At 38.6% G+C, this 12,389-nt stretch overlaps 3 protein-coding genes across 6 annotated transcripts in view; all 3 read left to right on the top strand.

Moving 5' to 3' along the window:
* LOC132121743 (puratrophin-1-like) overlaps positions 1-1,077 on the top strand; it is a 46,105-nt gene extending 45,028 nt beyond the window's left edge. For 3 of the 4 annotated variants that reach the window (XM_059531483.1, XM_059531501.1, XM_059531508.1), the window contains exons 21-22: positions 550-608; positions 758-1,077. In XM_059531483.1, the coding sequence (XP_059387466.1) occupies positions 550-588 (39 nt within the window). In that variant the 3' untranslated portion in view covers positions 589-608; positions 758-1,077. The remainder of the gene's footprint in view (positions 1-549; positions 609-757) is intronic. The other variant, XM_059531491.1, reaches the window with a different exon arrangement.
* Positions 1,078-7,245: 6,168 nt separating this feature from the next.
* Positions 7,246-8,564, top strand: si:dkey-148a17.5 (uncharacterized protein LOC100535037 homolog). Its single transcript, XM_059522650.1, has one exon. The coding sequence runs from the start codon at positions 7,394-7,396 to the stop codon at positions 8,432-8,434; it is 1,041 nt and encodes a 346-aa protein (XP_059378633.1). The 5' UTR covers positions 7,246-7,393; the 3' UTR covers positions 8,435-8,564.
* A 78-nt stretch (positions 8,565-8,642) lies between these two features.
* On the top strand, positions 8,643-10,263 carry si:dkey-148a17.6 (uncharacterized protein LOC108190685 homolog). Its single transcript, XM_059522663.1, has one exon. It carries the CDS (start codon positions 9,111-9,113, stop codon positions 10,179-10,181), a length of 1,071 nt encoding a protein of 356 aa, XP_059378646.1. The 5' UTR covers positions 8,643-9,110; the 3' UTR covers positions 10,182-10,263.
* Positions 10,264-12,389: the final 2,126 nt, after the last annotated feature.

Raw genomic sequence — 12,389 nt, forward strand, 5'->3', positions numbered from 1 at the left:
TACATTTTCTATACCTTTTGGCAAAAACTGCGAATTTGAAGATGCCCTTAAAAGTGGATACATATGAAAACAAAAAGTTTTCCTGTTGTAGTGGGGGCTGTGAAAATGGCAGTATTTGAAAGTGATGTTGCATGGTTGGCCTATTGTTTTACTGGCAATTGAAAGTAATAGTCCACCGATATATTGGACGATATTTGCCATCTGTTTGGCTGATATGTTCGAGACATTTCTTTTGACTGTGCACCAGACTATGAATATATATATATATATATATATAGTCTGGCTGTCAAAAAACCAATAACCAATACTGGTGCAACCTGGATGTGCCAACAAGTCGCCAGAAGGATAGTGTGAGAACTTTGTTTATCTCTGAAACACCATTTTCAAATCTATTCGGATAAATGTTGACATAGCCTGATGCAGACACATGTCATAACACCCATGCTTATGCCAGCACTAATAAACACATTCCCTGATCACCTGATGATTAAATCAGAGCCTCCTCTTTAACCTGTGATAACACCTGCGCCCATCTCCTTCTCATCACAGGGGGAAGCTCAGGTGATTGGTCCCTCTACTATAGTGTGAGCTCAGTAAGCACTGCTGCAGTAAGTCTGGCTTTCGCTCCATGACATCGCACTTCCATAGCTATATGCATTAAAACTCATCTCAGCTCAGATATTATTCATGCTGAAACTGGTGCCTTTACACATGCTTGTATGTAATGCATGTTATTCTGTCCTCCTTCATCCTTTAGGTTTAAGACCTGTCTGCTTCAGACTGCGAAGACAACGTTGCCACACTGAAGAGAAGTACAGAGCTAGTATTTATTGTTCCCACTGAGTGCCAGCAAATCTCATGCAGAGTTTAAAATGCGCTCAAAATAGCACTGTTTCTCTTTCTTTTTTAAGCCACTTTTAGCTTCAATAGCTTTTATATAATTTTAAAAATGATCTATAAAACTGAATAAATATTCTTGTATTTATCTTCTTTTCAAATGTTAAGATACAGTAGTGTTCTCAGCTGTATTATTAACTGTAAATACTGTAGTAGTGTACAATACACTTCTGAACTGTTGCGGTTATTCAGTTCCCACTCTTTTTGTTGTTGTTGTTGCCCATTTTGCTGCAGCTGGTTTGATTTAGAAAACCTTGCCTTAATGTTAAAAAGCATGGCTAGATTTCTAAGCATCAATACACTAAAGGTGTTAAGCAACGTTTAAAGCATTTGTTGGTAGAGTTTCTGTTCTTTCTAGTGTTTCCATAGTTTGTGGACCTGTAGTCAGTCAGTATGCTGTATGATAGCTGGCCTGATCCAGAATCACAGATCATTAATTCAAATCATACGACTGACCTCAGGTCAGCACTGCTGCCTGGTTGGAGATGGTGAGAGTTTTCATTTCAGTTCTCTTATTTACATTATTAAGTATAACTAAATATAACATGTAAATTGTAAATAGTTGCACCAGTGGTGCTTTGAGGACATGGCGTTTAGAAAGTAATGTTTATACATGTATTAACCAGTCAACATGGGAATCACTCAAGTGCCCTTCTTTGATGCCAACCCAGATTGGAAGAGTACTAACCTCAGATAATAGTCATTAAAAAAGTGTTGCAAGTTCCACTTCAAGCTGAAGCATGAGTATGTACACAGATGTTTTATTTTCCATCTTAACAAGTTCACACAGAAATAATAAAGATAGCTTTGTATCGACAAAGAAAGTGTTTTGTTTATTGCTTTTAATAATTTATGATTGGCACACATATCCCACAAACCCTGCAGGCTGGTATTCAATTTCTGCTCACTGACTGAGCTAAGGAACAGGTTCATTGTTACTAATGATGTTATTGTGCCTTGGGGCACAAGCAGTGTGTAGTTTAAATGCAAATTCAAATACATGTAAACAAGCAGTATGAGAAATGGTTCGGTTCAGTTTACTGTACTGTTTTAGCCTGAGGAACATTGTCATCAATAGCTTATTATTTGTGAATGTCTTGTGGAAAGAAACTGTTCTTCATTGGCCATGCTTTTTTTATAATTATATATAAGATAAGCAACAGACACGTAATGAGTTTTAACAGGAAATACTGGCTTTGCCTCTGAAACTATAGTTACCTTTTAACTACATTTTCTTTTTGCTGCTTTATTTCTCTACATGAATTGATCCACAGTAGCATGGTTTGTCTGTAACAGGAAGGAAGGTGAAAATACTTGAATGATCGCCCATTAATCATTCTAATCTTAATCTGAAAAACAGATTCAAGTGAGGTTCCATTGAATAGATCTTTGTTCTTTTAAAGTATCTCCTGGAGGAAATAGACTATTTTTGCTATAATCTCTAGAGTCTATTTTGGTGGAGTCAAGTATCCGCATCAGGAAACATGGCATCCATTGGCAAGCATCATCTACTTGTACGAACGACTGAAAAACTGTATGCAAAGGCCACATCTGGACAAAGAGATATGGAATAAAGTTGTTTAGCATGTAGGAAATGCCACAGAATTTTCCAGCGTTCTTTTTGTTCACACATGGATGGAAACCACAAACCTGAGAATGGAACGGAACTCAATGAGGCATAATTGGCTGAACCATTCACAGTGTGAGTGAACATGATAAGCTTCGAGTGCTCCAGTGAGGCTGCATGGGCTTCTGCAGCACTACTCTGGTTTATTTATCTGTTTTACCAAGGATGTTGTGCACCATCAATCTTTAATAATATTACAGCCAAATCTGAACTTCAGGAAGCTGGAAAAGCTGAATATGAGCAATGGAAACATACTGATTCATGTATAATCTAAAACATATCTCTAGGATCTCCAGACAGTCATAAAATTAGTGAATGTCAATCCAGCACACATAGATATTCAAAAACTCTAACTTGACACATTCTAACCATAAGGCAAAACTCTAATCCTAATCTTTCCCAAACCACAATTAAGGTTATTATGGTGTGGGAAAATACAGTTTATCTCTGATGCATTTTATTTCTTATAGTTTTCTGATCATCACATTAATCTTCTTCTTTTGATTACGTGGCAGTTATGAAAGCTGTTGGATATTTATCTGTTTATGTTTTCCCTAGTGTGTAGAAGAAGAAAAAAAGAAGGCAAACGTCTAGGACTCTTCTTCTTAGCACTGGAGGATGATCAACCTGTAAATCACCCAGCCGAGGGCACACAGTCACGAATACCGCAGCTCTCTGCCCCATCTGTTTGCTTTTTATATATTATATGATACATTGGGAACAACATAAATCATAAAACTGCCACCTATCCTAAACTGGATGGTCACATCATTGTTTTCATTTTAATTACATTTACATAACATTTAGTCATTAAGCAGACGCTTTCTTCCAAAGAGCCTGACAAAAGAGGACAGGCAATCAACACACCAACAAAAGAGCAATAATATGTAAGTGGTACACAGTACATGTGGAACACTATAATAATTAAAAAGAAAATAACTAGATAGAAAATAAAAATAAAGTGCAAGTGTTGATGCAAGAGATGTGTTTTTTGCCCTTTCTTAAAGATGGATGGTCGTATTATTTTACACCAGTGGACCTTAAAACTACCATGGTATATGAGTAGCTAGCTATACATGAGTATCACGGTACGTACAGAAAACAAATTGCTACTCTTATCAGTTGATACCATTACTATACCACTGTGTCACCCCAGAGCTTGTCCCTGTGCTATTTGTCTAAATTTCAGCCAAGCCCCTGCTGGTCTGTGCTGCTGGAATGTGAGTGCTTCTGTGCTGACACTGTGCTGAGTGATTGACCCGGGCCCTCTGGGCATCTGCATTAGTTCCCTTTGCTTCTCACACAGGTCAGTTTGTCTCTGCATTGTAAATGGTGTGTGTCGCTGCGCTGTATTAGTTCTGCCTGTATCCGGGTTCTGCTGGTGTCCACTCATTATCTATCTGTTGATGGAGATGACATTCATCAGTACTGCAGTCAACGGACTCATCTCAGAGAGACCCACATGTGTGCTAATCTCCCACAGTATATTCATCACTGGGCCATTTCTCTAATGTAACTGAGGCGACAGACTGCTGTTGCATCTCAGGCACTCCATGAAATCTGGCGCCTGTGGCTGAGGGGCTGCGCTAGGCCAAGTGTGTGATAGAGAGAAACGAGTTATCAGCTGTTGCTTGATATGAGAAAGATTTCCAGGTAATGCTTGGGGCGACTCATCTGTTCAATCTCTTTTAGGTGCCAGCATCTTTTCACACTTATAGCATGTGTTAGTAGGTGGAAAACCAACATATGCTGTTGTTCTGAGTGTGTGCTGGAGGTCTCAGTAGAGGAGAGGAGACCCTCCCTATCAATGACATGTTGTTTTATCTACATTTTTACCTGTACTTTTATTGTTCATGGAGTCACTGAAGCATTCGGAAGCATTTGTCTGGAGTGCTTCATATACATGTATATGTATCATGTGTATATATATATAGATAGATAGATAGATAGAAGTTTATTTGAAGTATGTAAGTGACAAAGAAACATGCTTTTTCATTGTTTTGTCCTCTCCTGAAAAAAACTCCCTCAGAGCTTCAGTTATGGGTTGGATAGATTGAATATACTTTACATGCTGGAATATCACTTTTGTACCAGCAGTATTATATTTACTGATGATATTGGCTCACAACACACATAACATATAAAGGCTGCACATGTTTATTCAACTGTATTTGCATTTGTTTTTCTGTTCTTGGGTTAGACTGGGTGAAATACGGTTGAATGCTGTACCAGGTGCTAGATCTCTCATGTCCTGCTTTAATAAGTAAAAGAAACAAATGTCGTTGTAACAGGGTGAAATCACATAGGCATTGCACAAAATATAAGAAAAATACTAATAATGAATGATCCATCATTTGTTTAAACCTGTCCTGCAGTGTCTGTATGAAGTGGATCAAACCAGCTATATATATATATATATATATATATATATATATATATATATATAATTTTTGCACTAACCTCGTGCAGCTGACATAACTCACTCTGTTGACTTAAACTCTCAATCAGCATTAAAATGTGCATGGAATGTATGCATGTTTTCATAAATGTCTAAAACCCGATCAGTCAAGTTCATCAACTTAAGATATGCCTATATTAGGGGAAATGTACGTTTTGGATAAATAAGCAACTTTTCCACAGAAGAAAGAAATTTTGCGTGAAAGTTTGGGCTGTTACACTATTTATGAAGTATGACCAGCAGATGGCGCTACTGTCACATTCACCTGGCCACACACTTCACTTCCTGTGTCTGTTATGACAGATTCGAGGGAGGACTCGTTTAGATGTCTTCTCTTTTATAGGGGCATCTCAAAAAATGAGAATATCATGGAAAATTACTTTATTTTTTAAAAATGAAATTCACACAAACAGTTTTTTGTTTTAATTCAGATGGTTATGACTTACAGCTTAGGAAAATTTAATATTCAGTATCTCCAAAAAAATAGAATATTTTCTTAAAGATCAATCAAATAATCAATAAAAAAAAACAGTTCCAAAACAGAAATGTTCAAGATCTCCAAAGCAGGTTTAATTATGTACTCAATACTTGGTTGTGGCTCCTTTTGCATGAATTAGTGCTTCAGTGCGTGTGGAATGGAGGCGATCAGCCTGTGGCACTGCTGAGGCGTTATTGAAGCCCAGGTTGCTTTGATAGCTGCCTTCAGCTCATCTGTAGATTCTCCCCATAGATTCTCTGTGAGGTTCAGGTCAGGTGAGTTGGCCGGCCAATCAAGCACAGTAATATCATGGTCCTCAAACCACTTGGAAGTGGTTTTGGCACTGTGGGCAGGTGCTGAACTCCTGCTGCAAAATGAATTCAGCATCTCCATAAAGCTTGTCAGCAGATGGAAGCATAAAGTGCTCCAAAATCTCTGGACTAGATAACACAATGGAGCAACACCAGCAAACGTCACCCAAATCGTCTCTGACTTCAGAAACTTCCCACTGGACTTTGGATTCTGTGCCTCTCCAGTCTTCCTTCAGACTCCAGACCTTGATTTCCAAATGAAATGCTAAATTTACTTTCATCTGAAAAGAGGACTGTGGACCACTGAGTGACAGTCCAGTTCTTTTTCTCCTTTCCCCTAGGTGAGGAAGTGTTTTCTGGTTCAGGAGTGGCTTGGTTCTAGGAATGTGACAGCTGTAGCCCTTTTACTGAAGACATCTGAGTGTGGTGACTCTTGATGCGCTGACTCTGGCTTCAGTTCACTCCTTGTGAAGCTCTCCCAAGTTCTTGAATCTGCTTTTCCTGACAATCTGAAACATCTCCTTAAACATCATAGATCACATGAAAATAATAATAATAATGAGTGTAAGTAGTGTAACTTGACCTAATGTGAATAAACATTGATTAAATATTTCATATTTTATTTCATATTTTATACAACTTTAGAAGTTTGTTTAGAAATCTATTATTTATCCCTAAACTATGTAAGTTATACTCCAATACAAAATATGTTGTTACAACTTACTACTCCACTGCCAGAATCCATTATTATCAAATTATAATCAAATAATTCATATTAGTATTTGTAATATTTTAAGGGAAGTCACTACAGGCAAAACCACTGTTTGTTTCAGGCACTAAATTTTGCTTCCATAACACTTCTTCTTTCAGACCAGTGGTAAGTGTTTATAATTTTATTACACCCTATTGGTTTGCCGTCTTCAGATTTCGATTACAATGCATTTCTTCAAAGGCTGTTTTCTCAATATAATATGCCTTCAATCGGTTAGAAATCTCAACTTCATCTGTGCTGATAGTCTTGTGGGCATTTGTCTGATTTATTTAATATTTAATTAAATACATTTTTTTTATTATAAGGCAGACAAACACTTAATTATGACCTAGAGCCTTAATTTATTATCAAAACAAACTAACCCTGCATTTCAGATGATAGGCTACTAGTCATGTAACCTGTCCTTAACAAGACAGCAAATTAGACAATAAGAATGATAAATTCTATTTTTATTTTATTTTATTTTATCATGTAAATCGTTCATATTTGTACACAGAAACAACACTACAGGTAGTGACACCTGAAGGCGGAAGGCGGTGCTCATGTGTGACTCATTTCTAGTTTAACTGACTTGTTTAACATCATTCACCGGTTTCCCGGAATAGTTTTCATTTCAAATAAAACTAAGGATTCCCACACTGTTTACTGTTTCGTTCCATTTCAGTTTGAGAAAACCAAAAGTACAGCACAATAATGAAACTAACTGTACTATGTGGGTATATGATTGGTCTCCACTTTGGTCATATGATTAACAAACAGTGGAGGTGTGTCTTTGTAAGCTATAAGCATAAGGAACTGAAAAGCAGTCCGTTTCAGTCAGAACTCAGACTTACTAAAAACAGAGACAAAGATGATCAACTCCTCTCTCTATAGTGACAATGATTTGTTACAGGACAGCTGGTCATCTGGAGGGAACATTGCAGCCTGTGTGATCCTAGGGGTGTGTTTCCTGGTGGGCACACCTGGGAACCTGCTGGTGGTGTGGACCATCGTGAAGCACGTGAAGCAGCGTTCACATACAGTGCTTCTCATCCTCCACCTGGCAGTCGCAGATCTTCTGGTGCTGGTCACTCTGCCGCTGTGGATCTACTCGCTGGCCCACTCCTGGGTGTTTGGAGAGGCTGCCTGCAAAGCCATGGTGTACATCATCTATGCCTGTATGTACACCAGCGTCTTCATCATCACCCTCATGAGTGTGGAGCGCTTCATGGCTGTCAGATACCCCTTAAAGATGTTGTATTGGCAAAATAGGATGTCCTTGGCCAGAATACTGCCAGTGATCTGGATCCTGTCATTCCTTTTGGGGATTCCTGTCATCATATCCCAGTATATCGATGAAGAAGAGGATGGAGTGAAACATTGCTTCTCCCGGACGTACAGCTCTTTGTTCTCTGAAGTCTTTTGTATGTGTTTGGAGACTCTGCTTGGCTTCGTTATTCCATTTCTCACTCTTGCGATCTGCTACTGTCAGGTTGCCGTACAACTCCGAAAGGTGCGCTTTAAGACCAAGAAAACGGGCTTTCTCATTTGTGGCGTGGTCGTGGCCTTCATTGTGTGTTGGTTGCCTCACCACATCCTCAATGTCGTAGGGATGGTGGTTCTTCTAGTAGGACAATCAGATGAAGAGTCTCATATTCCAAATAGTGTTGTCTTCATTTCTGGAGCGCTGGCATTTATCAGTAACTCAGTAAACCCTGTGCTGTATGCGTTTGCGTCTAAAAACTTACATGGAAGTCTGAAGAAGTCTGGGATAGTGAAGCTGTTTCAGGACATAACAACGCAAACACAGCAAGGCTCCTTACAGGATTCTGGACAGCAGGATGGAAAGATCCTTGAAGACCTCAATGGTCGTGAACAAGAGGGATCTCACAGATCTCTGAGTAACTGTTAGACTTATTAGAAATTTTTATATTTTCTTAGCTGTCAACTTTATTTAAATGGCATAATATTTCTTCTTCTACTTGTTTTTAACTTGTTTAAATGCCATAATATTTCTGTTTGTTACTAGTCAAAATTGTTTAAATGACATGATATTCATCGGTTTTTATGGTTAAAATCATTGAAATATCAAACTTTTGTGGTCAAAATTGTAAATTACATAACATTTAGATTTTTTACTGATGATACTTGTTTACATTTTTACAACATCTCAAATATTTGTGATCAAAGTTGTTTAAATGCCATTACATTTGAACTTTTTTACATGAACTTTGCCATAATAGTTGATTTTTGGAATTGTTAAAGTTGTTTTAATGTCATAATGCTTAATACAGAGGTGAAAACTGATTTAAAAATAAATCAATAAAAAGACTCACCCAAACTGTCAGAAATTCATGAGTGTAAACACAAACCGTAATTGTGTCCACTTTTTTACAGAAGTTGTATATCTGAATTCATGGTTGTGATGCTCCTCCCATGCTAACGTACACACTTTTTCGAAGAAAATCCTTCTGCTTGAGAGTTCTGTTTTTCTCAGCTTCCACAAAAGGGAAGTGAGTTTTGCTGAGGCAGGTTTTCTAGCTCAGTGGTTAGATGTATAGCAGACTCGAGTGGACAGAGAGGGAATCATGAACGCTACGGCTCATTTTCAGGAGGATGAGGAGACCGAGCTAGGCTTGGTGGGTGCCTGTGTGATCCTAGGGGTGTGTTTCCTGGTGGGCACACCTGGGAACCTGCTGGTGGTGTGGACCATCGTGAAGCACGTGAAGCAGCGTTCACATACAGTGCTTCTCATCCTCCACCTGGCAGTCGCAGATCTTCTGGTGCTGGTCACTCTGCCGCTGTGGATCTACTCGCTGGCCCACTCCTGGGTGTTTGGAGAGGCTGCCTGCAAAGCCATGGTGTACATCATCTATGCCTGTATGTACACCAGCGTCTTCATCATCACCGTCATGAGTGTGGAGCGCTTCATGGCTGTCAGATACCCCATTGCCTCACTCGGCTGGAGGAGGAAACAAACACTAAACAAGGTACTTCTAATGATATGGATGGCTTCATTTCTCCTCAGTATTCCCGTCATTCTAACTCACACTTTGGGAGAAGTTAACAGACAAAATCAATGTCTGTTTAGGAAGTATGAAAATGATGCCCAGGAGGCCGTGTTGCTCATTGTAGAGACTCTTATAGGCTTCATCCTCCCTCTTTTCACTCTGTTAGTCTGTTATGGCTGCCTTTTCAGTCGCATAGCGCAGATGAACTTCAAGTCCAAGCGTAAGTCGACGGTTCTCATCTGCAGTGTGGTGGTGATGTTCGCTCTCTGCTGGATTCCTCATCATGTGGGGAACCTTCTTTTCCTCATCTCGCTCGCTCTCAAGCCTTCAAACCCCAACATGGCGGAAGGTTTGGAGGAAGCCTGCACCACAATGAACATTATAGCAGGAGCCCTGGCGTTCATCAGTAACTCAGTCAATCCAGTGCTTTATGTGTTTGCCGCGCGTACCTTCCGCAGCTCGCTTCGGGAAACTGGAATACAGAAGCTCTTCCAGCATCTGTCCAGTGCAGTGTCAGGTGAAGGGAATAAAGAGTTATCATTTGTGTCCAAAAGACAGAGTTCACACACCACCAACTCAGAGTGTCTCACGGACTCAAAAGTGCCTGTAGATGTGGCTATGGAATCATGCATCAGTACCTCAGACTGACTCTGTAAGAAGCTATAAAGCCAGGAACTCAATAACAATATTAACCATGACAAGGGTTATTTCTCCAAAAAGAGTTCTTGAAGTTTTTAATGTAATTTTGTATTGCATTCATTTTTTAAGTAAAATATTTGCTTGTGCCTTGATCTTTGTGTTCTGAGTATATTTTAATACTCACTAAGATGCTATCTTAAATTGCAACTGCATGTTCTACGATGAAACCACTTTTATATGTGATATAACTCAAATGCCTTTATAGCAAATATTTCTCTCTGTTTACAATGACATTCCCATGGTATCTTATGTAAACAGACTGTCTTTAGTCTTACATCTTCTCAGCATTATGATTTCAACAGCTTCCTTCTCCTTGCAACGTGTGTGTTTGTGATTCTTGTAACAGAGTGAAAGAGGAAGTGGGCATTAAACGGAACAGATGTCCGTCTGGAAGATCCCAGTGTAATGTCATTCTTTTCTATAATGCACCTTTCAAATGAAAATTAAACAGCTGTTATTATTATTATAAACCAAACATTAATTATCTTGCAAAGGGCCACTGTCTAAAGCAAAAGAAAAACTCACCAGGCTGTTTCTGTATCTGTGAAATCTTTACCTTTATTTACTGAATTCAAATAATAAATACATTTATTGAATTTTTGAAATGCAAAATTTGTACCTAAAGGCTGAAAAATATTAAACGACATGTACACATTTTTGCTCTGATCAGCACTCTGGAAGAGTCAGCTGTAGTTGGCCAAGGTCAGATCAAGTCTGCAGATTTTGGAGAGTTGATGGATTGCACAGATAACTGTATAGTGTAAAATGGGCACAGGCTCTGATTTTTGAGCTTCAGACTGTGATCACATCCAGTCCATGTTTGATATTGTGAGCTGATTTTAGAACACATTGTTTCCATTTACTTCAACTGTCTCTTAGCAACAAGGCGTATGTTTCTGTGTGAGTTTGCTGCTTTCACAAAAACTTTAAAGCCTAGCAGTGTGTTATCCTCAGTTGTTTAGTAGTGTATAATGCCCAATTTTATCTTTGTGACCATTTACAAAAGTGACAAGTGTATGATGCCCAGTTTTAAAATCAGTTCAGATGTTAAAAGTCATGTATTCCAGAGTGGTGACATGACATTTCTCATGTCGTGACCTGTGGTTCTATTTCTATCTCTCTTTGAAAACACAAATTTCATGACTGAAAGAATCAGCTGACCATTGCTCAAGATGGAACCAGAGACAAGGAGAGAGGTGCCTGACTTCCTGAGTCTGGAAGAGAAATGGGACATTGAATCGTCACCTAAGTTTTGCACGCAATGCAAATAGTGAGAGGACAACAGACAACAATTTTGTCCAATTTCATTACTGACACATAGGCACACAAGAGCACTGAATCATGGATACAAAACTCAGATCTCAGTACGGGGTATATGTATGGAGCCCAAGACAGGTTTGGGCTCCTAATTTATTAGGGCCCGAGCACCAATGGTGCGAGGACCCTCTTGTATCTGCTCCGTTTCTTCTTCTTCTTCTCCCAAATGAATCGCATTTTTGAGGGCTTTAACATGCTCAAAAAGTCATTAAACTTTGCATATGCTTCAAACCTGGTGAAAATATTCGTCTGATATAGGATTCAGAAAAGGGTGTGGCAAAATGGCTCGACAGCGCCACCTATACTAAAAAATCAACAGCCTTCCAGCTATGTTTCACGTACATGCACGAAAATTGCCACACACATAACACACCAATACATTAAAAAAAAAGACTGTTGGAGCAAAATTCTAAACCCAACAGGAACTCGGTTATTTTTAATATTATGAGCAAATTTTATGTAATTTCCATGTGTTGTATTTTAATTTTAAGAAAGAATTTAATTTCATATATTTTTTTACCGTGCCACTATGTCCTAGTGCCATGCATTTTTTATCTTTTGCCCAATTTAACCTTAAACCCTAAACCTGTTACCTATAAGTGTATTTTCTTTCAATAACTGAACTGAATAAACACTCAAAATCATTCAATTTTTTGGTTGGATAATTTGACAATATTAAGAAGAACAAAATTTGACATAAATCGCGGCAACGATTAATATTAAGATAACGATGTTCCTGGCATCGAATCCTTAAAAGATATTCAATTTCAGGTCAGATTGCAGTGGCAAGGTGCAGTGATTAAGACCCGCCCCGTAATCGTCTCATGAAATAAGTGAAGT

The sequence above is a fragment of the Carassius carassius genome, chromosome 3 (genome assembly GCF_963082965.1).
Source record: "Carassius carassius chromosome 3, fCarCar2.1, whole genome shotgun sequence".
NCBI lineage: Eukaryota > Metazoa > Chordata > Actinopteri > Cypriniformes > Cyprinidae > Carassius > Carassius carassius.

What these genes read in the sequence shown, in the direction of transcription:
- si:dkey-148a17.5 (XM_059522650.1), top strand. Translation starts at nt 7,394, where the DNA reads ATGATCAACTCCTCTCTCTATAGTGACAATGATTTGTTACAGGACAGC.
- si:dkey-148a17.6 (XM_059522663.1), top strand. Translation starts at nt 9,111, where the DNA reads ATGAACGCTACGGCTCATTTTCAGGAGGATGAGGAGACCGAGCTAGGC.